General features: G+C 41.5%; 2 protein-coding genes across 2 annotated transcripts; one reads left to right on the top strand and one right to left on the bottom strand.

Annotated features, from left to right (window-relative positions):
* Positions 1–1,646: 1,646 nt before the first annotated feature.
* On the bottom strand, positions 1,647–20,913 carry LOC5574930 (phosphoacetylglucosamine mutase). Its single transcript, XM_001661683.2, has 4 exons — positions 20,574–20,913; positions 3,208–4,035; positions 3,041–3,146; positions 1,647–2,533 (listed from the first exon to the last, which is right to left on the bottom strand). Exons 1-4 carry the CDS (start codon positions 20,675–20,677, stop codon positions 1,922–1,924), a joined length of 1,650 nt encoding a protein of 549 aa, XP_001661733.1. The 5' UTR covers positions 20,678–20,913; the 3' UTR covers positions 1,647–1,921.
* Positions 20,914–21,009: 96 nt separating this feature from the next.
* On the top strand, positions 21,010–23,388 carry LOC5566529 (pre-mRNA-processing factor 19). The gene is made up of 4 exons (XM_001650869.2): positions 21,010–21,161; positions 21,289–21,438; positions 21,786–22,989; positions 23,059–23,388. Exons 1-4 carry the CDS (start codon positions 21,143–21,145, stop codon positions 23,201–23,203), a joined length of 1,518 nt encoding a protein of 505 aa, XP_001650919.1. The 5' UTR covers positions 21,010–21,142; the 3' UTR covers positions 23,204–23,388.
* The last annotated feature ends 3,109 nt before the right edge of the window (positions 23,389–26,497 follow it).

Raw genomic sequence — 26,497 nt, 5'->3', positions numbered from 1 at the left:
TAACCAAGTTTGCAGCTTGATGTTACCGAGCAAACGAATGGATTTACAGTTATTCAACAATGCTACGATGAAGAGAAGAATCTCCTCTATCTCCCAGTGATGATAGTTTTCATCCTGGATCATTCATTTGCTTAGAAACAAGGAGCGACATACCAGCTACCAATGGCTTTCAGGGCGAGATCACAAGTTATGCGAGATTTGAATATTAACTGTTGCACGAATTTTTAGATTCTAATGAAATTGTTCATTTGCTGGATACAATTTGCACGCTCACTAAAATCAGCAGGCGTATGCTTTGAAAACTATTTATGACGTTTCAAAATAGTTCAAAGCTGTTCAAAGCAGTCAAATAGATTGAATCAAAACTTTTTCATTGTTAAGTTTATTTGAAAGCAATCAGCATTGATGTAAAAATTATGCACCGTCCAGCTACACCCCATTAACAGACTTCTTTTCCCGACAAATGCACGCAGCGAACTGGACTATCGAATTCCATACATATTGCCTTATGAAAGGTGGAACGATTATTGCAGTACGAACGCTTTATGTATCGTTTTAGCCTCACTCCACATCAAGGCGTCAATAGGCGCGTGGTGTACACTGGGGCTTATCGATCACAAGGTTCTTGGTTCAATTCCAAGTTGCCGCGAAAACGTTTTTTATTTTCATATTCTGTGACCGAGTGAATTTAGTACACCGGTGGATTAGACCATAGGCCAGGAGAAGTGGATGAGCTTGTCATTCATTTTTCTGTCAATTCTCATACAAAATCTATACTTTTTCTCTGACATAAATTCACTCTAGGTGAACCACTTCCCCTGGCTTATGGACCGATGTCCGAGTTCACTAATTTGGCATTTGAGCGGTGCCGAATTCATTCGTTGCCATAGGCCAGGGGAAGTGGTTCACCTAGAGTGAATTTATGCCAAAGAAAAAGTAGATTTTGTATGAGAATTGACAGAAAAATGAATGACAAGTTCATCCACTTCTCCTGGCCTATGGTCCTTGCTATGGTCACATAAATATCACGGCACCGCTCAAACGTCAGATAGTGAACACGTGCATCGGTCCATAGATTAACACGTTTCAAACTGAGAGAGAGGAGACAGCTCACTGACAGCTGTAATGTTTTCTTGCCTTCTTTGATTTCTTCATTTAATTCTTGGGTTGTACACAACAACGGTCAGAAAAGCATATTTTGGTCATATGGACCTATGCACGGGTTCACTAATCTGACGTTTGAGCGGTGCCGAATTCACTCGTTGCCATAAGCACATAAAAAACATGGCACCGCTAAAACGTCAAATAATGAACTCGTGCATTGCTTCATTCAGTTCATGTTGTTCACTATGAAAAAGAATATGAATACAAAACAATCAATAGCAGTTTGCCAACACACAACTATTCATCTTTTTAAAATGTGAAATCATCGAAAAAGACGTAGAAGCTTAGCGATGCTTCAACCCAGGCGAATTGACAAATAGGAATAAAATTCCCTGTAGAATAAGAGAGGCAGATAGAAAATATTAATACATTATTAAAAGTTAGTAATTCTGTGACTACCTGTGTTTCTGAGTGTACACCCAATGGCTTTTTGGGCGTTATCCCGAGTAAGCGAGAAAAACGGATAAATTATTACACATTTCTATGCAAATCAATACTAGTAAATATATTTATTCATGATACAAATTTATATCAATAACGAAATAAAAGCATGATATGTAGGCGAAAGCTAAATTTTATCATTAAAACGGTTAGAACATAGCTATTAAGAACTTAATGTAGTGTACATACTATTGTTGAGCTTAAAGCATAATCTCAAAAACGACTTAAAACCAATCACTCGAACTTTATATCAAAGTTTTCCAATGCATTCTACTTGAACAGTGGCAGTGATGATAACCTCGATTCCATAAAAAAGTTAAATTTTCGGCAATTCCGGTCTAGGGCCAACGCCTCCCGCCTTATCGTACACTACGTTTGCCACTTCAAGCGCCAACTGAAGCGTGTTCTCCTTGGTATCCGCTTCGGCATACACCCGCACGACATCTTCCGTTCCCGAAGGACGAACAAACGATCTGCCCTTGTTATACTTCGCCACGATTTCGTTGATAGCATCCTGAACACCGGCCGGAGTAACGCAAACCCTTTCGGCATCGGTGGTGGTTATCACGTTTCGGTCTTCTACTTTGATCTTCATCAGCACATTTGGCAGATCGGTGTACGTGCCGAGCCAATCCTTCAGACTCCATCCTTTGGAATGTAGAACCGTTTCTACCAGCAGCATATCGGAGATGGCATCACCGACCGTTTCGTTGGTGAGATCAATCGTTCGGAGTAATAGTTTTGCCGCGGTTCGTTGCTCCGGGGTTAAGGCAGTGTCCTCACTGGCGGCACGGATTTTGGCCTTTGCATTCGTGCTGTAGATGATGGTCCCATGGCCGTTGGCTTCGAAGTACACGCCGATGTCGTAGTCTAGTGCCTTGTGGTGTAGATGCTTCACCCCGGTGGGAACGCAAGCAACCGGAACTTTCTAGTAGTGAAGAAAGGGCAATGTAGATGTGTATAGGGTAAGGTGGCCCATATTGATCAAACTATAGAAATCTTAAGGTCGATTAAATTTGATTTATTGGTCCCCCAGAAGCTACTTTGGAAGTTTGAGCGGAATCCGTCAACTCTAAAGCTATCAGTACACTATGGAAAATATTTATGAAGAGATCATTTTCCCAAAAGTAGTAGTTTGGTTGTTCATTCAATAATTTGCTTAGAAACGATTTGCTAAAACACCTGGTTACCAATGACTTTTAGAGCGGTATCATAAGTTATGCAAGATATATTAACTTTTGTTCAATTTTCTCCATACAAATTTCCAGCTCCTTTACCCAACCCTCTTTAGAGTTGACGGATTCCGCTCAAACGTTTACAGTAGTTTGAACAAATTGGCATGTCCCACTTAAGTTTTTTTTAGTTTGATTTTTTTGTTCATATAAAAATGGACCACCTTAGTAAGGAATTAAATATGGTATGGGCGTAAACTTACCAGCTGATTCATGATATAGTCGGTTGAAGCACCATTGGCGTAGGCGGTTTGGACCAAACCCATTTCGATTTCAACGCCACATTTTTCAACTAGGTCTTTGAGGTATCTGAGGAAATGAAGAGTGTAAGTTATTTGATTACAAATCTAACGAGCAGCTTAAACTTTACCCAGCAATCAAAGTGGCAATCCTATCGCCGTCCAACAAATGGAAAACGCCTTCCTCATCCGTAAAGTAATATACCACACGATCCGCATCGCCATCTACCGAAACACACCGTGCATTCGGTTCCAATTCCGGCATGCCTTCCGGAGCTCGTTGATTGGTCTTTACGTAATCTGCACCACAATTATAGTTGATTTTCCCGTTGCTGTTGAATACCTTCACGTCCAAATATCCGTCGAGTTTCTTGATGAAACCCAACATTTTCAACGACCCAACTCCATTAGCACCATCGTAATAAACCTTATTTACATAGTTGCCCTTCTCGAAAGAATTCCCTCGTATATTCTTGAACGCCGTGAGCAACTTGTTCATGTAGCCTTCCTCGGTGGGCAATCCGTAGGCCATATCTGTGTTTGAGCAAGTTACGAAATAGTGTAGCATCGGCGTCGTCACGATGCCAAAATCTCTAACGCTGCCTTTCATAGCAGCCACCCCATTCAGCACTGCCTTGGCCAGCTGTGGGCTGTGGTACCGGGTGTCCATTCCGACGTAAACCTTGGCCGGATTGTTGTTATCGATACCCTCGTCGGCGCAAATCTTGGCCACTTGCGCTTCCAGATCGACATCGCTGACGTTGACCAAGTCGGTGGCCAGCTTTTCCCAGCGTTGTTCCAGCATCTCACCCATCGGGTCAATCAGCTTGACACCGTTATCCTGTTCCGGGTTGTGCGATGCCGTTATCATGACCCCGATCACCTGGCTTCCCTTGGCACGTGATCGCAACACAGCCAGCAGACCCATTCGGTACATCACATAGTCCAGATGGTCAGCGCTGCGAATGGAAGAACGGTAGGTAGAAGGAAATTAGGTTTGCATCGGCCTCAACGGATTAAATTGCATAATGGCTCTGATGATTAAGATTGACGCGTTTCGGTGCAATGACCGAAGAGTGGAGTGACTGAGGAAACATGGGACGCGTGCAATGAAAACTGAAGTTGTCGCGTGGATTGTGAAGGAAGATGTACAACATGGCCATCATAATGATAATGTGTAATCGAATCGACCGATTGTGCATGCCCCAGTGTTCAGAAATTATGAAACTCACAATCTTATTTTGAGTTAGAAGATATGTATCAAACAATCATGACGTTAAGAATTTGATGCCCATTCTCGTTTATACATTTAGAAGTAACTTAACAGTATAGGGGTAGACGGGGCAAGATGAGCATCATAGGAATAAACTCGAGTTAGGCCTATTTGAACGTTATGTGACGTAACGTTTGAATTATCTGATGATTAATTAACTCATTACGCGTGGTAAAGATGGACAAATTATGGGTGAAATTATGAAAAAAATCCACGTGCTCGGCTGGGATTTGAACCCAGGGCTCTTGTATGCTAGACGAGCTCTTTACCAACTAAGCTACCGAGCCACTTGGTGACCCAATAACTGAGTTGGTTACAAGTTTAGAATTCAAATCCCTACAGACCACGCGGACCCCTTTCATAACCCATATCCATCCATCTCATGTTAACTACCCCACGCGGGAAGAGCGAGTGCGATTTATTTAGTGTTGAAACTGTTTGCCTATCGTACCTACATCGCATCCACAACAACTGTATTGTGGAAGAGTAAAGATGTGGGAAGGCTATCAACGTGTCGTTCTCACTCAAGTGACGACATGACTACTACAGAGAGGCAGTAAGACTCTAATATAAATTGACGCTTATATTGAGCTGTTCGGTAATCCAAACCGCATGCAAACTTTGTAAAACATCAAACATGTCTAAAATCAAAAAATCTTAGTTAAAAATACTTTTATTTAATTTTTTCCTCATAAATACTCAATAGTTTCCAAATCTATTTACATGTTTATGAAGCAAATTTAGTTGTTTTCAAACTGTTCATATAACCAGTGCTGGAAAAGTTCGCATCACGAAGCAGCTCACGAGTGTACACTGAAACAAGCGTTGCAGTAATGAGAACCATGAACGTGTTTTTAAATTTACTATTCCAACCACGATTGAGCTATCATGAACGCTTTTTATTTGCGTTTTGTTCCCTCTCAATCCAACCGCGTCGATAGCCGAGCGGTTATCGTTCGCGCTTGACAATCGCCAGATCCTCGGTTCGATTCTGGTCTGCTGCAAGTTTTTAACCATGATATAGTAATTTTTACTATACAAATGGTGCCATGGTAAAATTGAATGCACAAAATATTCTAAATAAATGCGAATTTAGTCTGCACAAATCAAGTGGCGTTGTGTATTTAATTTAACCCTATAATATAGTATTTTCAACCGCAACGCTGTTCTCAGTGTATACCAACGCATAACAAACATCACAGACTCGGGAACTGGCTACACTGAACGAAAACTCCCGCCTTGAATTGAATGATTATTGCTTCGTCCGAGCCCCATACCTATTTTCAGACAACATCAAGATGATTTTCATCTTCGTGGAAATCATCTGTTTACAAATCATACCGAATGAAAATCATCCAGAATTGGAAGGATTTTTATCCTCCAAATAGATGCCTCAGATTGAATGATTATCATTCTTCTTCTTTCTGGCATTACGTCCCCACTGGGATAGAGCCTGCTCCTCAGCTTAGTGTTCTTATGAGCACTTCCACAGTTATTAACTGAGAGCTTACTGTGCCAATGACCATTTTTGCATGCGTATATCGTGTGGCAGGTACGAAGGTACTCTATGCCCTGGGAAGTCGAGAAAATTTCCAACCCGAAAAGATCCTCGACCGGTGGGATTCGAACCCACGACCCTCAGCTTGGTCTTGCTGAATAGCTGCGCGTTTACCGCTACGGCTATCTGGGCCCCAAAATTATTAATGATTATCATACACACATGTAAACAACCCTCCATTCGTAATATTTCCTATTTTCAAAGAACTCAAATAAAAAATAATAAGTACGAAACGTTATTGGTTTATGTACATTAATGTTTATTTCTATAACGGGGTAACACATATGTAACAATCTCCAGCCTTCAGGAACAGATTCCTACCTGCAGCGAACATTTTGTGTAACGTGGCTCCTTGCAAATAAATTAGTTTCGCAGCTTTGCTCCATCGAACCAAAACACTTGGATGTCAGCGATTGTAGTTGGTAGGTACCTTAAGGATGTGAAAATTAAATGCTATAAATGAGTAAAATATTAGGTTCAAAGGGTAATTACCTGCAAAATCCACGCAGAAATGTTTGACGTTCCACGCTGCCGCCGCCATATTCACGTTTAGATTTGCCAGAATGATTTGATAATTATGATCATTCCCTTTTCGCCTGATGTTTCAGACTATAATTGAATGATTTTCGGTATGGGACATAGTCAATATTATAATCTGTCATAAGCTGCATGTTGTTCATTTATGTTATCATAATTCGATTATCAGCCTAATGTCATTAGAACATGGTCTGAAATTCATTACTGAATTGGATGATTTTTGTTTAATATTAAGTGGATGCATCATATTCTTCCAATGTTATTCAAAATGAGTAATATGAAGTTTTAAAAGCGTTTGAATTACAAATCATTCAATGTAGGACCGGAGTTTTCGTTCAGTGTAGGTGTGAGTAAGTCTGCACCCGTCTGCTCGGGAGAACATGTCAAAATAAGTAGCAACAAGCTCGGGAGCGTTTACTCGCGAGTAACCGAGCAAGGTGTGAATTGTTATGGTTTTGACAGACAAATTAATTGTATAACCATCATATCGACAGTAAACTACTAGTTTGTAGTCAAATGCCCTTGAAAACCATAAATCTCGGAGGGGAAGAAGCTTTTTTCCCAAAAGCACAATATGACTCTGAACAGCTCCGAACACGTTCGCGAATCACTTTTAGCTTCAGTTACTCGGGAGCCGACAGATGCGAGTAAACCAGCGCTCTGACGCTCGGGAGCGTTTGGTTTTGTTTTTGTTCCAGTTCAGAAGAAGTGTTCGCCACTTTCCATCACTGCATATAACACATTTTTTTCAATGGTTTTGACTTAGTTATTGAAAATATCAAATTTTTTGGGATTATTTAAGGTTTTTTTGACGGAAATTGCATTTTTTCTATAGAACTTAAATTTACAAATCATCTTGCCTTAGAAGGGCGATATTCAAAACTGAAAAGGCAATTCGTGATCAAACGTCAACATCCCACCGCAAAATCGCTAGTGTTTGGTGGTGATTTTAACCTCCAAATTGCCAAATAACCTCCAAATCATCACCCCCAAGTTAGTTCCAATAACCTCCGTTATATGAAATATGGTGGCGCGTCGATCGTCGCAAGTTTATCGTTAAACAGTCAATCAGTGGGTTGAATACAAACAACAGTGTCGTCGCTCGGTGGCCAGTGAAAGAAACTGAATGTTCGAAAGGTTGTTGCCTGTACTTTTTGACGCTGGCGCCAACTGTTAGCGTTTAAGAAAGAAATAAACAGTCGTTACCCTATTAAGAGTTGAATAGTGTATATATTTTTTAACATAAGCAAACATATTTTTGTTTCAAAATTATTTAAAAATTGTAGCAAAGTCCTTCTCAAAGGCTTAACAAATGAGAAAAACTAGTTTCAGCTTAAGAAATAATATGTAACCGACAAAAATTCAAAAAATAAAAACTAGCATTTTTCGTTAACAAATCATGTTTTTGTGCAGTTTTTGCTGAATAACTTGGTCAAGACATTTTTTAGTGAAATGTAATGTATGTAGGCTTGAAAACAATTAAATTATATTCAAAAGCTTGTAAAAAAATTGGAATCGGTTGTGTATTCATGAAGTAATGATCAAACAAAGTTGACATTTTTAGTAAAAGGAGCAAATTTGTAATTAATTACTTTTAACCACAGATAACAGATGTTTATGCTACACTCAAAATAATCCAAACGTCAAAGCTACGTGGAAACATACGTAGTTTTTTTCCATCCTACTTTCCACGTAGCACTTACGTGAATCATAGGTAGTCAGGAATGAACAAATGAACTCCCATTCAGACGCAGTACAACGTAGTAGCTACGTGAATTTCCCGTACCTATTACCACAGATAACAGATGTTTATGCTAGAACAAAAATCTTCTGGAAACTTGTGTAAATATTCAAACTAAAACACGTTGAAAACACTAGCGCCGCCACACAACGTATTGCTGCAATCAGTGGTGAATATAGGTATATTGAAATGTTTCATATTCACCACAGACATCACCATGGGAACTTAGCGATAACAGCGCCACCACAATGTTGCTACTTGTGTTGCCACTTAAAATCACCATTAATTGTCTTACACAGTTTTACAATCGGACATAAATATGAGCAATAGATTAGAGCTGATGGTAAGCATTTATTATTGTCACATTTGGGTAATTGCAAATCCGGAACAGATTGTTTACGATCCGAGTAGTTAATTGGTCGTTTGTGAGTAAGAACGACTGTGCAGCACAATATGGCGGCAGGCGCAGACGGAATGGCAGTCACTTTTGAAAGCCAGTAGTTATCCCCTAATACAATAAAAAAACTAAATTTCGAAACTAGTTATATCAAGCACATTTACTTACGTCCTCTTCTCGTCGTGTGATGATTATAGGAAAGATGGAAGAATGCGTGCGGCGTTAACCATTTCGGGGAAAAAACAAAGCTTTAACCGTTGCTGCAGAGGGTTTTCCAAAAAGTGGGTTTTTATCTACCACAACAGATTTCATCTTCAGTTCACCTGACGCATTACTTACTTACTTATTTGGCTTTACATCAATTATCTTGATAAAGCCTCGCCAACAATATTTCGCCAATTCCCTCGGTTCATGGCCGCTTCTCTCCATCCTCGACTGTGACCCACGCTCTCCAGGTCCTGGTGTACCTGGTACCACGCCTTCTTGTTCCGACCGGATTCGTGGCGAACACCATCTTTACAGGGTTGTTGTCCGGCATTCTTGCAACATGCCCTGCCCAGCGTATCCTTCCAGCTTTAGCTACCTTCACGATACTGGGTTCGCCGTAGAGTTGAGCGAGCTCGTGGTTCATCCTTCGCCGCCACACGCCGTTCTCCTGCACGCCGCCGAAGATCGTCCTTAGCACTCGGCGTTCGAAAACCCCAAGAGCTTGCAAGACCTCCTCGAGCATAGTCCACGCCTCATGCCCATAGAGGACTACCGGTCTTATGAGCGTTTTGTACATCGTGCATTTGATGCGGGGATGAATCTTTCTTGACCGCAGTTTCTTCTGGAGCCCATAGTAGGCACGACTTCCGCTGATGATGCGCCTTCGTATTTCCCGACTAACATTGTTGTCAGCCGTCAACAAGGATCCGAGGTAGACGAACTCGTCCACCACCTCGAAGGTATCCCCGTCTATCGTAACACTGCTTCCTAGGCGGGCCCTGTCGCGCTCAGTTCCGCCAACCAGCATGTACTTTGTTTTCGACGCATTCACCATTAGCCCGACTCTTGTTGCTTCGCGTTTCAGGCGGGTGAACAAATCTGCCACCGTTTCAAATTTTCTCCCAATAATATCCATGTCGTCCGCGAAGCAAACAAATTGTCCGGATCTCGTGAAAATCGTGCCTCGACTGTTAAGTCCGGCTCTCCGCATGACACCTTCAAGCGCAATATTGAACAACAGGCACGAAAGTCCGTCGCCCTGTCGTAGGCGAGACTCGAACGAACTGGAATGTTCGCCCGAGATCTTCACGCAGTTTTGCACACCGTCCATCGTTGCTCTGATCAATCTTGTGAGCTTCCCGGGAAAGCTGTTCTCGTCCATGATTTTCCATAGCTCTATGCGGTCGATACTATCGTATGCCGCCTTGAAATCGATGAACAAATGGTGCGTAGGGACCTGGTACTCACGGCATTTCTGGAGGATTTGCCGCACGGAAAAGATCTGGTCCGTTGTCGAGCGGCCGTCGATGAAACCTGCTTGATAACTTCCCACGAACTCGTTTGCTATAGGTGATAGACGACGGAAGAGAATCTGGGAAAGCACTTTGTAGGCGGCGTTTAGGATGGTGATTGCACGATAATTTTCACACTCCAGTTTGTCGCCCTTTTTGTAGATAGGGCATATAACGCCTTGCTTCCACTCCTCCGGTAGCTGTTCCGTTTCCCAGATTCTGACTATCAGCCGATGCAGACAAGCGGCCAACCTGTCCGGGCCCATCTTGATGAGTTCGGCTCCGATACCATCCTTGCCAGCGGCTTTGTTGTTCTTGAGCTGTTGAATGGCATCCTTAACTTCCCCCATCGTGGGAGCTGGTTGATTTCCGCTGTCCGCTGTGCTGACGTAGCCATCGCCTTCGCTGTCCTGACCTTCTGTGCCTGTGTTCTCTGCGCCATTCAGGTGTTCATCTTAGTGCTGCTTCCACCTTTCGATTACCTCGCGTTCGTCCGTCAAGATGCTCCTATCCTTATCCCGGCACATCTCAGCTCGCGGCACGAAGCCTTTGCGGGATGTGTTGAGCTTCTGATAGAACTTCCGCGTTTCTTGAGAACGGTACAGCAACTCCATCTCTTGGCATTCCACCTCTTCCAGGCGGCGCTTTTTGTCCCGGAATAGGCGGGTTTGCTGTTTCCGCTTCAGTCTGTATCGTTCCACGTTTTGCCGCGTACCATGCTGCAGCATTGCAGCCCGCGCTGCATTCTTCTCCTCTAAAACCTCCTGGCACTCCTCGTCGAACCAATCGTTTCTTGAGCTCCGTTCCACATATCCGACAACGCTTTCGGCAGCGTCGTTAATGGCTGCTTTGACTGTCCTCCAGCAGTCCTCAAGAGGGGCCCTATCGAGCTCGCCCTCATCCGGCAACGCTGCCTCAAGATGCTGCGCGTACGCATTGGCGACATCCGGCTGTTTCAGCCGCTCGAGATTGTACCGGGGCGGGCGTCGGTACCGTACATTGTTGATGACGGATAGTTTTGGGCGCAGTTTCACCATCACCAGGTAGTGGTCGGAGTCAATGTTGGCGCCACGATAGGTTCTGACGTCGGTTATGTCGGAGAAGTGCCGTCCATCGATCAAAACGTGGTCGATTTGCGATTCTGTCTGCTGAGGTGATCTCCAGGTGTACCGATACGGGAGGCTGTGCTGGAAATAGGTGCTACGAATGGCCGGCCATGTTCTTGGAGGCGGCAAAATCTATCAGTCGTAGGCCGTTCTCGTTCGTCAGCCGGTGGGCGCTGAACTTTCCAATCGTCGGTCTGAACTCCTCCTCCTGGCCAACCTGAGCGTTCAAATCTCCTATGATGATCTTGACGTCGTGGCTTGGGCAGCGGTCGTACTCGCGTTCGAGCTGCGCGTAAAATGCGTCCTTGTCATCATCAGTGCTTCCGGAGTGTGGGCGATGCCTTTGATTCTTAACTTGCACATTCGTTCATTGATCGGCCACCACCACCACGCGCCTTTGCATATCACCCATCACTATGAAAGCTGTTCCCAGCTCGCGTGTGTTACCGCAGCTCTGGTAGATGGTATGATTACCTCTAAACGTTCGCACCAATGCTCCTGTCCAGCACACCTCCTGCAGCGCTACGATGTCGAAACCGCGGGTCTTCAGTACATCGGAGAGTATGCGAGTACTTCCAATGAAGTTGAGAGATTTGCAGTTCCACGTACCGAGTTTCCAATCGCTAGTCCATTTTCGTCACTGTGGTCTTTGCCGATTGCTCCGGTCCGTATTCTCTCGTTGACGTTCCTGTGCTGATGTGTTTTTACGGTTGGCTTGCAGGGCCTGACACCTGTTGGATTAAAGTAGTGACAGCCCACTGTTAAGGTCCAATGAAAAAGGTAGACGTAGCAGCCCCCTGATTGATAGTGACAATTGCCATATATGTGTATGTGTTGTAGACGTTGACGAAGCGAAATTGCCGATGCATAATGATTGTATGTTTTGTTTATTTAGTCAGTACTAGATCGTTGACGATTAAAGTTGTAGAGTACAAACGCGATTTGAGTATGTTTTCAACTTTCTTCATATCACGCATCCCGGGACGGTTTTGTATAGTTTGATCACTACGTTTATATGTATTCGCTTTGCTGATATTCCCAACAACACCAACCCCCTAGATTTCCGGAGGACCATTCCCCCTAAATGTTCGGAGGGCCATAGTGCGCAGTTTAGCCTTCTCTGGCACTCGGACGATGATCAGCCGCCCCTGACATGGGGAACAGACGCTGTTGTGAGCCGCTCCTAACGTGGAGTACAGACGCTCCAGGTTTGCAAAAGCAAACCCCCCCTTCCCTGTCAGCATACGACCAAAGTTCCCACCGGTGGTTGGTTACCCGATCTTCCCCAAGGTTACTCGTACCCCGGCCAGTACCACGAGGAGGTAGGGATAGGAGTTGCTGGGCAAGAGGCTAAGGACCGCACAAAGGGGTCTATTTTATTCCTGCAGGTACGCGAGGTACCAATGGTACGCCATGCCCAGCCATTTACCGCGCCTTTCACCTGACGCATGAATATCACAAAATGAACTCGGAAAATAGGTACGTGTTTTTCCACGTAGGGTCTACGGGTAGATGCGATACAAGATACCAGTGTTTCTGTTCACATTCATTCGTTGTCCGGTGATAATTACCTTCGACAGATAAACTTAACGGAATGAATATGTTTTGGCGCTTACATGTTTTTTCACGTAGCTTCGACGTTTGGATTGTTTTGAGTGTAGAACAAAAAAAAATCTGAAAACCTGTGTAAATATTCAAATTGAAACTCCTTTGAATCACTAGCGCCACCACACAACAAATTGCGTCAATCAGTGGTGAATATCAGTATCTTGAAATATTTCATATTCACCACTGACATCGTCATGGGAACTTAGCGATTGCAGCGCCACCACGATGTTGCTACTTGTGTTGCCATTCAAAATGACCGTTAATTGTCTTACACAGTTTCACAATCGGACTTCAACGTCTGTTATCTGTGTTTTAACTAAAACTTGTTTTGATTTCAGACAAATTTGGTGCTTTCCAAAGTTTTCATAAATTTAATTTTGAAGGTATTGATGCTAAAAGTTTTAAAATTGGTTGAAAAATAACAAAGTTATGTTTACTTTACTGAAGGTAATTTTTCATAACCTGAAAATTCACCTTCAAGACGCTTTCGCCATCTCTACATGTTAATATTTTTGGTTCAGATTTTGAGGTTTCTCTTGTAAGGTGATTACAAAACGAAGCCAAACTTCGAATTTTCAAGTGCACAAGACTGGAGAATCTGACAACAGTTCGTGATGAAATTCAACCAAATTACTTGCTTACTGGTAGTGACCAATGGGATAAATTTTCAACGCAAATTCAGTAGAACACTCAAATTTTTGTTTTTTTTTTTCAGACGTTCTGGCAGAAATTTTTGCCTGGCAGAAAAATCGCCAGGAATTTATCCTTCTCTTAAATTAATTCATCCTATTTTAGATGTCAAGATTGAAAATAATGTTTGTCAAGATTGAAAATAATGTTTATCTAGCTTTTTACCCAAAAAAGACTTTGATTGCTTCATCTTCACATCAAGGAAATAGTGACTTTAGTGAACAATTTTGTAAAATAGAAACTTTTGTGACTTTTTGGTGAAAATAATGGCATTTGACAAGTGACATGCCGAAAGTAGTGACCAAGTCACTAAAGAGTTGCTATATCATTACATGGACGGAAAATATTGAGTGAATTGATTAACGCAACTAAATTATCACTTTTCAATGATAAATTATCATATGAAGAAGTGAAAATTTCAACAACGATGTAATTTTGACAAAATTCATCTACTGATGTTACTAAATACTAATTCAATACAGTACTAGAACAACGGCCTAACTGACAAATCTAAACAAACTGAGTTTTATTCACTTAACTGTTTATTTGATAAATTACAATCATATAATGCACATCTGTACCTTAAAAATAACGTTTTTCACGAAATAAGTGAGAAAAACGTAAAGGCGTATCTGATGTTTTCTTTCGATACGAACTCTGGTGTCAATTTCGCCCATCTTCCCCCTTGCGGTAACCGGGCGCATTTGAGATTGAGTGTGGCAGCAGGGCGCATTTCAAACTGAGTGTGCAGAAGGGCGATAGTGATAAAGGTTCGCATGAGAGAGCGTAGCAGAACGGCGAAGCTGATGAATTCAAACCTGAAGGACGAGGTCAAAAGGCGCAATCGTAGTTGTCAAACTGAAGAAGACAAAAAACCGAGGGGCGCAACAGCTCTAAATTTTGATAAATGGCGCATTATGTTTTTTTTTATTTATTTTAACGTGTTATTCATAATATGTAAATAAATTAAATGTTTTGCTAGAAAAGTAATATTGTAATGGATCCTATAAAAATGCATCATGCGATTAAATCGATCGGACACATAATATAGAATTAAAATTACATCCGCTAAACTTCAAACCGATTTTACTGAGAATGTATTAGTCTTCACATTCGCCCTAATTCTAACTCTGTATTGAATTTATTTAAAAAACTAAAACAAGAAACTTACAAACATCTGGCCCATGTGGCCTTCCTACCGTGAAGTGCCATAACTCAAAGATTGAAGGACCTTGAACCGTAGTTTCACGCATATAATTTTCATAAAACAAATGTCATAGTGTGGTCATAGTTAAAAACAATGGGCCGTATGAATAAAATGTAGTAAAGTTGAGTTTACTACATTCTCGGTAGTAAACGCTATATGTGGAACACGAGTGGAACATGTTTGTGTCATTTTCCTTTCTACACCTTTCGAACATACTACAAACAACGCATTGCTATGAATAAAGGTAGCATTTACTACAAAGCTACTGGTAGTTAGCTTCAGAGGTTGCTACACATGCTTTGAGATTGCGGAATTGAATGGAATAATTTACTTTTGAGTAAAAATCATGGGAAAACGATATGAGTTTTGATAATTCGGATGGTATTTGAGTTTTGCTTAGGAATTCTGAGGTTACGAAAACATTCGCCCCGCCAATGCTGAGATTCCGGTAAGATTACCGGCAGTAGCAATTTGTAATAACCGTGTGAATTCTGGCATTACGATAATTATGTTATTTTCTAGGAATTTTAGGATGTCGGTGGGAATTCAGATATTTGTAATGTAATTCTGAATTTTACGTGTAAATTCTGACATCTCAGATTTCCTTTTGAATTCCGGAATTCCTGTAGGAACTTTGAGATTCCGATAGGGATGTCGGATTTTTTATGATAATTCTGGAAGTTTAAATACCATTCTAGGAATATTGCGGAAATATTAGGAATCTGGTAAAAACTCTAGAATTGGGGTGGGAATGGGATTCCGAATATTAATCTCTTGGAATTCTGTGGGTGTCTTTGAGACGGTATTTCTGTAAAAATCTATGAGATTTCGGTGGGATTCCTGCGAATTATTATGTGAATACAAATATTCTGAAAATCAATCTTTGTAATTATTGTAAAAACTTTTAAGATTCAGTTGATCTCCAGTTCCGTTGGAATTTCAAAGCAAAGTTTTAATATAAACGTTTTGAATGTCGGTAAATATTTTATAGATTTCAATTGGTTTTTTTTGTGAAATCGATAAGAATTTTAATATTTTCAAAGGGAACCCTGGTGTTTTAGGGGAGATCCTCATTGAATTCTAAAGACTACCAATGGAATCACTACAATTCCCATAAAAATCTCGACATTCTTAGTTCTAGACATTCCAAGGATACTATCAGAAACCCCACCAAAATAACGAGAATATCACAGAAACACTTAGAACTTCCGGAATTCAACATGCTGTTAAGAAAACACACTGGGAGCATCAAAATTCTACCGCAATTTCACCAGAATCTCTACTGATGCTAGAAAATATGTGGTTCCAGCTGTAATCTCAAGATCTCTTCATAGATGTTAAGCTAGTATTTAAAAAATCATCAATCACTGCCCGGATAAAAAATACAATACAAAAACTATATAACGTATTGCAACAGTACCATTCAATATATTGGAAATACAATACAGTATATGTAAAATGACAATACAATTACAGTACAATATATTGTTTTGAACAGTTCACTGTATGGTATATGAGATTTTTGCAATATAATGTATGGGTGGTTAAGTATCGTAACAATACAAATATAGATATTTTCTCATACAAACATTTTGAAAATACAATACGATATAATGTTCATGTAATGTCTTGATTAGCAATTTTTGTATTGTTGTACAATACAAAGACAATTCAACGAACTGTATCATGGTTGCATACGTCGTTACAGCTAATGTCAAGTGACTTCTAAAAAACTACTTATTTTTACTTTTTGAATATTTTTTACCCAACATTTCTTGCTTTCTGAACTTGTTTTGTTTATTTCTTTCAGCAAAGCTACATAGAAAAAAGCTACAGTTGTTTTACGCGAAAATAGGAATTTGACCAAAATTGTAAGGTATAAAACCAATTAAAAACAATACAATGTTCTGTTACAATTTATTATATTGTTTTTGAATTGTATATCCAAACAAGAATAATATTGCTTCGACATTCAATTACAATACGCTGTATTGTATCCAATACGGTATATTGTACATTAATGGTTTATTCCATTCACTGAATGATACGTTTTTATCCGGGTGGCGTTTGCGAATGCCGAAAACCACCCAGAAAATTCTTTGATGTACCGTCATCATAAAATCATAGACATAAAGAGAATACCAGACTGATCGCAAAATTACACTACAAATCTTGTCAAATAACAGGACCTTCATGATTTGTGCAAATTGTCGCGTAATCGATTAGATTCCATGCATTTTCTTCATATGCATGATTGTATTAATTTTAAGCGTCACTCTGAATAGATTGTTCTTTACGTGCAGAATCACTCTGCACTCTGAATGGAAATTTCTTAACGTGCAGCTTCAGTCACTGCTCATGTTCGAAAGTAAAAGTACTACATGTTCGAAAAGTTTTTTATTCATACCAAAAGTGTAGTAAACTTTGTGGATTTTGTTTTTGAGTAGATGCTACATGTAGTAAAGTTCAACGATTTTTATTCATACGACCCAATGAATGAAGAACAAGTCGGATGTGTTAAAATTTAGGCAAATAGTTATTGAACATATTTTAAAAACAACTCATGCATACCCACCACATACCGCATATATAGCAAATAAACCCATTAAGAAGGTGTTTCAAATTGTAATACCGTGCACCCCCGATAATTTGAACGGTACCTCATGCAAACCATCGGGGTTCATTTTTAATTTGAACATCTAGTCACCCTAGAAACGTGTTTCTGGTTACCTCTTTCTCTGTTTTGTTTTGATTCTGCGTTCCGTTCCACAGCGTTCCATCTCACTTCACTCCGTTCCATGAGCTAAATGACGTTTGAACCATTTTTAATCTGAACGATGTGCAAATTAGCGGGGTACAGATTAAAAAGTGTTCAGATTAAATGTGGTCAAACCAACGGGGGTACCCGGTACTTCGAACATAATAAGTGAAATTATGGGCGGTATGAATAAAAAGCGTTGAACTTTACTACATGTAGCATCTACTCAAAACCAAAATCCACAAAGTTTAATACACTTTTGGTATGAATAAAAAACCATTCAAACATGTAGTACCTACTACTTTCGAACAATATGAGCAGTGACTGATGCTGCACGTTAAGAAAATTCTATTCAGAGTGCAGAGTGATGCTGAACGTTAAGAAAATTCCATTCACAGTGACACTTAAAATCAATAAAATCATGCATATATGCCAAATTTGTCGCTTATCCACACGACAAATCATATGAAAATATGAATACTACTACATTCCCGCTATACATCGCGTAATCGTGCATGGACACTAAATCATGTATATTATGTTATTTTACATGATTCGAAGTATAAATTTGCGATAAATCTAGCATTTCCTTTATGTGCAGTAAATTTTATGATGATGATTACGAAGATTTTTCTGAGAATTTTTGAATTTTAGCATAAAATCTGTGTCCTATAAAGAGATCTTGAGATTACAGCAATTGTGGAATTATGAAGTTCCTACATTTTCAAGATTCCAGTACTGAGAATTTGATGAGCTTCCTCTGTGAATTAAAAAAAAAACAGCATGTTGAACTCCGATGATGGATATGGAATTCTTAGTATTTCTATGGTATTCCCGTTATTTCGTTAGGTTTCCTGGTAGTATCCCTGGAATTCTTAGAAATAGAAATAAATTCTCACAATAGTGGTTGAATCAAGGATTTTCTTTTACATTTTTACATTCAGACATTCTAAGATATAAGCTAAGTATGCTGTTTCGCTCAAGAAAAGTACAGAAATTCCTTGACTGAAAGGGTCAAGAAATTTCCTACAGAGAGCCGTCTTTGAAGTGACATTTCTTCTCAACTGCGTACTGCGATCAGAAATAAGTGATTTTCTTAACCATTTCTTGGGAGAAATTTTCCACGCATCGAGATAGGCGATTCCTTTTCTTGTCAGTAGCAAACCGGCCTATATACTATAATTGAAGATATACTCTGAAATCCTAACGGAACTGGAAATCAAAAGGATCTAAAGTTTACAAGAATTCCAAAGATTTGGACCAGAGTTTGCAGGAATCTCACTGAAATCTATGAGATTCTTACATAAATACCGAATAATTTCAAAAGATTAATAGCCAGATCAAATACCGGTTTTACAATATTCCCAAAAGAATTCCAGAATTGTTATAACAAATCTAGAATGCCTATCGGAAACCCAGAATTACTATAGGGATTCCAGAATTCCAAAGGAAACCAGAGAATCTGAAATGTCAAGTCAGTCAGTCATTCTTAAAACTAAGAATGACTTTATAATTAGCTGAAATCCATCAGACAACCGAGAATTCCTAAGAAACAACATAATTATCGTAATGCCAGATTGAACATATTTATCGTAATGAGTATCTTCGTACCTGCCACATGATATTCACATGCAAAATGATCAATTGACATTGAAAGCTCTCAGTTAAAAACTCTGTAAGTACTCATATGAACACTAAGCTGAGAATTAGGCTCTCTAACGCCAGAAAGAATACCAGATCTCTCAAATAAATTCAAAATCTGAATAAAATTCGTTTTCCCATGATATTTCCTCAAATTTTAATTATACCATTCATTTCAACAATCTCAAAGCATGAGTAGCAACCTCTGAAGCTAACTACCAGTAGCTTTGTAGTAAATGCTACCTTTATTCATAGCAACGCGTTGTTTGTAATGTTCGAAAGGTGTAGAAAGAGAAATGACACAAACATGTTCCACATATAGCGTTTACTACCGATAATGTAGTAAACTCAACTTTACTACATTTTTATTCATACGACCCAATGCGTTGAATTTGCGCACTTTGCGATATTTTCGATTTACAAGAATAATTCTATATTCCAATTGGATTGTGTAGTGGTGAAACAATCCAATTAGAATTTGAACCCAATGATTTGCAATTTGTTTAGCTCGATGGACAGAGTATATTTTTTATATGTAGGTACACAATTTTGTTGCGATTTTTTATATAAATTTTAATTTTAGAAATGCTCAAAAATGATTTCAATCCGTAGACTCAATGACAGCTTGTCGCGAAATAAAATTTGACAAGGAGTGATTCAAAAGTGATTTCCATACTCATTTCAAACACGTTTCAAAAATAGTTCCAGGGCACGGAAAATTTTGAAATTTTGAGTTCTGGTCCAATCTTTAACGTAGATGCAGAATAGGGTAAAAACCCCTAAACAAGCCAATTATTAGAATATTATACCAAGTGGAATCATATAAACGGGCCGTAAATTGGTTTATCATTTGGTGTCATGTCTTATATTCCGAACATAGACGATTTCAAAGGTAAGAATTGGTATTTTTAAACTTTTGTATTTGTATATATTGTCAGCTATTGTGTACGATAACTTGCTGTTTATACACATTTTTGTTCAAGTCAAGGAAAAACAGCTTTAGTATTAGATTATATTGGATAACAAAGCTTTTAAATGAAAAGGACTTGAATCATAGAAAAATTGTTCATCCTGTCAAGAAATTTGAGTTTTCTTGAAAAAGTTGCTTTTTTAAACCTCGAATGTCCGGAATATGAGTCATGTTCGGAATTTGAGACAAAAGGGTAGGTACATTACAAACTTCTGTACAGCCGGCTTGCGGCTTATCTTATGTTTGTCTTACTGGCTCTTTTTAATAGACATGTACAGACACCGGATGTCTGTATTTTCTGTTAAAGAAACAAGTCCTCTATACTTTTCCGGTTTAAGTAGTTATTCTAATACAATTTTATCAAACTAAACCACCTACAGAACCGGAAATGATAGGCACGTCATGCCGTGCGATAAAATTCATCATTCAAACGGACACTACACAACCACAATCATATAGGCAAGAAAAAAGTGAAAGTAAACCAAATCCAGAAATTGAAACTTCCAACTCACTGCGATCGAAATCCGGCCGTGCCATACTGGACATCCTTCTGGGCTTCCCGCTTCTGGTGATACTCCCGGGCAAAAGCATACACTTGCCGCAAATTGAACGTCATCTCTGGTTACAATCACTTAAATGATACACGAGAACTTACGAAGCGCAGCCAGGGAACTTAGCAAATAATGTTGATTTGTTGGGGGGGAATCTAGCTTATCACCAACTCGAGTGTTCACCGATAAAGTGCATGCGGGAGCTGCCCCAAACAAGAATGCATCTGCGGCCTGACCACAACGTCAGCAGTTTTCGACTGGTCTTTCCTCGACGTCTCGGCGCTTCTCGTCTGGCTGCACCAGCTACGACAATCGATCTGCTGTCAAGCTATGAAGCTGGTGGTAGCTATTCGTGTAAGCGATGCTTGACCATCAAACGTACAAAAACGATAAATTTGCCATCTGTCAGAAGTTAAAGCGACGGTCCGTCGAAGTGTTTGGAAATCGATTGAGTTTAGTGAAAAATTTAGTTTTATTCCATAAAAACTACTGCTAAGCGTGAAGAAACTTTTATAATTATTTGAACAAACATGTCGCTCGTTTGCAGCAGTAAGTATTTTGTGCAATTGGATAAAATTCCACCCGAAAATCGCATCCAAACAAAAGCCGCAAGCTCCGGCGGAGGTTATGTTCGAAGCGACTGGTAAACATTTCAATGGTTCGTTTTGTTTTGCAGTATCCAATGAAGTGCCGGAACACCCGGTGGTATCGCCCCGATCCGGGGCCATATTCGAGAGGCGATTAATCGAAAAGTACATCGTAGAGAACGAGTGCGATCCAATAAATGGGGAACCGCTAAAGGCAGAGGAACTGATCGAAATCAAGAGTAAGTTTTTATGAGAATATGGGGTCCTTATCCTACAGTAATCGCCAAAATAAAGAGCCCACTTGCTCGTAATCATGAGAATTGGCGATAATCGTATGTCAAACGGGGCCAAATGGGGGCCTTCCTTAGCCGAGTGGTTAGAGTCCGCGGCTACAAAGCAAAGCCATGCTGAAGGTGTCTGGGTTCGATTCCCGGTCGGTCCAGGATCTTTTCGTAATGTAAATTTCCTTGATTTCCCTGGGCGTAGAATATCAAACCTTTTTAAAGAAGAATTCCTGGCGTTGACTGTATAGGTATCAGATATTCATAGATTCTATTCTCACCGGTTATCCGTGTTCGCATTTCAGCACCTCCAATAGTTCGCCCCAAGCCACCGAGCGCTACCAGTATTCCAGCGACGCTGAAAATGATGCAAGACGAATGGGACGCCCTAATGTTGCATGCATTTACCCAGAGGCAACAGTTGCAAACCGCGCGGCAAGAATTGTCTCACGCCCTCTACCAGCACGATGCGGCCTGTCGTGTGATTGCTCGTCTGAACAAGGAAGTGGCAGCTGCCCGTGAAGCCTTGGCTACCCTCAAACCACAAACCGGTATCGCTTCCATTCAGTCCTCGATTCCACAACCGTCAATTGCTGCGGAAGCCGGAGGAATGGCCACACAGCCAATTGAGCAGGCTGGTATGAGCGCCGAGGTCATTCAGAAGCTCCAGGACAAGGCCACAGTCCTGACGCAGGAACGAAAGAAGAAAGGTCGTACCGTTCCGGAGGAGTTGGTTAGCGCAGAAAAGATCCGAGGTTTCCTCACACTTGCTTCACATCCCGGTCTTCATTCGGCCAGTGTGCCCGGTATTCTGGCCTTGGACATCAACCATTCCGATCAAAGCAAAATCCTGACGGGAGGAAATGACAAAAACGCCACCGTATTCAACAAGGACACCGAACAGATTGTCGCTATCCTCAAGGGACACACCAAGAAGGTTACGAAGGTCATATTCCATCCGGAGGATGACACCGTCATCACAGCTTCTCCCGATGCCTGCATTCGTATTTGGAACGTTCCAACCTCCCAGACTCAGCTCCTTCTCCGCTGTCACGATGGTCCAGTGTCTGGCCTGTCTCTTCATCCCACAGGAGATTACGTCCTGTCCACATCCTCCGACAAGCACTGGGCCTTCTCGGATATCCGCACCGGACGTCTACTCACAAAAGTTCCCGATCCAACCGACATCGGTCTCACGACGGCTCAGTTCCATCCGGACGGTTTGATTTTCGGCACAGGAACCGAAGACTCGCAGGTTAAGATTTGGGATTTGAAGGAGCAGAGCAACGTTGCCAACTTCCCGGGCCACACCGGACCGATCACGGCCATTTCCTTCTCCGAAAACGGTTACTATCTGGCCACGGCAGCCGATGACGCTTGCATAAAGTTGTGGGATTTGCGAAAGTTGAAGAACTTCAAGACGATTACCCTGGACGAGGGCTATGAGGTGAAAGATCTATGCTTCGATCAGAGTGGAACCTATTTGGCTATTGCGGGTACCGATATCCGGTAAGTTGATCCGCTTTATGACTAATGTTCGAATGAATGATTCCAATTAAAAACGGTATTCTGATTCAGGGTCTACCTGTGCAAGCAATGGCAAGAGTTGAAGGTGTTCAATGACCACACTGCTTTGGCGACGGGAGTTCGATTCGGCAAGCACGCTCAGTATGTGGCTTCGACCAGCATGGACCGTACGCTCAAATTGTACGGCATAGAGTAGGACGAGATCTTCTAGATTGAGTAAGCAAGCAATTGACTTCGGTGAGTATATTGTATGTCTGCTATAGATACCCTAGGGTACGGATTATTAAATTTACATCCCAGTGTTTTGGGACTTTTCATTGATCTAGAACCTCTAATTTAACACGATGAAATATAAATGTACCATTTGTATGATGACCAATAGGTTGTTGCAACAGTTAATTGATGATAGAAAGAAACAAGCCTTTGAAACTTCGAGCAAACAGCGATTTGATTAAACTACTGCCTGTGCGAAAAAAAAATTACACTGTCTGTGCCTTGGGGTCATAATTTTTATTTTTATTTTATTTTATTGATGTACAAGAAGGTCAGGGGCCAAGTGTCCAGCATAAGTTTGAAAACTCACACCTCTTATAATACACCGGGGGTTTTGGAGTTTTTTTACATATAGCGGTAGTGAAGTGTTTTGCCTAAGGATTTGGTGCCTAAGGAAGGGATTATGTGTGGAGTTTTGTAAATAGCTCCAGTTAAATAATTAATTAATCTGATTTACCTTACAATTTATAAAAGAAGGATTATAGAAACGTTATACTCATCGTTTTCTCGGCTATTACGCTGTCATGAAAACGATATACTTATGTAGCTAAACAAGCAGTACAGTTGCCAGCCAGACACCGCGCGCGTCGGACGTTTTTCTTTGCTTCTTTCACTCTTGCAGTCTGTGAAAACCGGTGCACGAAAAAACACCCTAGGGACTGTCCATTAATTATGTAAGGGTTTACGGGGGAGGGGGGGTTTGAGATTTCTTACGCGCCATACAACTTATTTCTAATTTTCATACAAAAAATCTGTTGCGAGTAGATCAATTGTAGTAACCTACGACACTTCAATACTAGCAACGGTTAGACCTAGCAACGATTGTTTAGTTGATGTAATTAGAAAATAAATGTTCATTACCTCTTCAGACTACAGCCAATACAGACGTGTTTTTCTACAACTCTCAACTGGTTATGGGCCCAGCATTTTGGCCATAGCCTGAAGAAAAGTTAACAAGCGTGAAGAGTTCTGAAGTGTCCGAAAATGGTTCTTCCGAGGGATGATCCAAATTCTCAAGGCGGCGGTAGAAGTACTGGCGGAGGAACGGCAGGGACCGGTCAAGGTGATGGAGCAACTACCAGTGGAGGCAGTGTGCGGCCAGCAGCTCCGGTTCGATCGTTTGGGAACGCAGTAAGTCTTCCGGCCATGGAGAAATTAAAAGGACGTCAGAATTACGCTTCGTGGTCCTTCGCAATGAAGATGATCCTGATACGTGAAGGTACGTGGCGCGCAGTGAAGCCTGCTGAAGACCAAAACGTGGATCCAGAGATGTGCGAACGGGCGTTTGCGACCATATGTTTAGCCCTGGAAAAGCAGAACTACAGTTTGGTCAAGACAGCGAAGACAGCCCGAGAAGCCTGGGAGAAGCTGCAGCAAGCTTTCCAAGACAACGGACTGATCCGAAGGTTTGGACTTCTCGACAAGCTAACATCCGTCAAGCTAGAAGAGTGTGAAACTGTTGAAGATTACGTGGACCAGCTGGTGACAACATCGAACGATTTGAGCGAGATTGGATTTGAAGTCAACGACCAGTGGCTTGCGTCCTTGCTGCTCAAAGGACTTCCTGAGTACTATAATCCGATGATCATGGGACTGCAGGCATCCGGGATCAACCTGACAGCTGACGTAGTCAAGACGAAGATCATTCAAGACGTGAAGTGGCCGTTGAAAAGTTCCGGTGTGGGTGGCGCTCTGTACACGAAACCGAAATCGAAGCATTCAAAGGTGGACAAGAAGAGCGGATTGTGTTTCACCTGCAACAAGCCTGGACATTTCGCTTCAAATTGCCCCCAGAAGTCATCAAAACCCAAAGGTAAGGCATTGTGTGCAACATTGGCCGTTGGAACTGGTAGCGAAGACTGCTGGTATTTTGACTCTGGAGCGACGGCACATATGACGAGATCGAAAGATGGATTTGTGAAGCAAGTGGATTGGGTACATCCAATTGACACCGCTAGCAGCCATAGCATCAAGTCTGTTGCAAAAGGTACGGTCCAACTGGAGTTGGATGAAGGCCCGATTGAAGTTAAAGAAGTCTTGATGGTTCCGGAGTTGTCGGCGAATCTTCTGTCTATCAGCAAAATCTGTGAGAAGGATATGACGGTATTATTCAAGGCCGGTGGATGCGAAGTACGCGACGAGAACGGCGACATCGTTGTAACCGGAATTCAGCAAGATGGCATGTACAAGCTGATTACGAAGAAATCCCCGAAAGCGTTCTTGATGACCGATATGGAACTGTGGCATCGTAGACTTGGACATCTGAATAAGCAGTTCATGGGCAAGCTAACAACGTTGGTCGATGGATTGGAGATACGTATAACGGACATGGACGATTGCATCGCGTGTGCGCAAGGTAAGCACTGCCGAGATTCTTTTCATTCTAGTGCTTCACGTGCGACCGATCTACTGGAGTTGGTGCACTCCGACGTGTGCGGTCCGATTGAGGTGCCATCGATCGGCGGAAGTCGTTATTTCGTTACGTTCGTTGACGACGCGAGCCACAAGGTGTTCCTGTATTTCATCGAGTCCAAGAGCCAAGTGAAGGAGGTTTACGAGCAGTTGAAAGCAATGGTCGAGCGACAGTCCGGACGAAAACTCAAAGTTTTGCGCACGGACAACGGAACCGAGTATGTGAATTCGTCATTGGAGAAGATCATACAACGGGATGGCGTGGTTCACCAAACAACGTGTCCATATTCTCCAGAACAAAATGGGACAGCCGAGCGTATGAACCGTACGCTGGTCGAGAAAGCGAGATCGATGCTGAACGACGCAGGACTTTCGAAGAAGTTCTGGGCGGAAGCCGTATCAACCGCGGCGTATCTGGTGAACAGAAGTTTTACCCGAGCCGTAGATGGAAAGACACCAGAGGAAGCTTGGAGCCAAAAGAAGCCGAACTTGAAGCATCTACGTGTGTTTGGTTCCCGAGTAATGGTGCACTGTCCGAAGCAGAAACGACAAAAGTTTGACCCGAAATCCGTTGAAGGCATCTTTGTGGGATACGGTGAACGTTCAAAAGGATTCCGAGTATTCAATCCAGCAAGAAACGATGTGATCGTTAGTCGTGACGTGGTGTTCATCAACGAAGGGCGTCCGATAACCTCGACAGCAACTGAGGACTGGAGCCAACCGGTAGAATTCATGGAGCTACATTCTTGGTTGGACATGGAGGAGAATCAAGCCAACGACGCTGGTGAATCCGATGATGTAGTGC

This window comes from Aedes aegypti, chromosome 2 (genome assembly GCF_002204515.2).
Source record: "Aedes aegypti strain LVP_AGWG chromosome 2, AaegL5.0 Primary Assembly, whole genome shotgun sequence".
NCBI lineage: Eukaryota > Metazoa > Arthropoda > Insecta > Diptera > Culicidae > Aedes > Aedes aegypti.
Note: the sequence above shows the minus strand (reverse complement) of the source record. Positions and strands in the feature narration are given on the sequence as shown.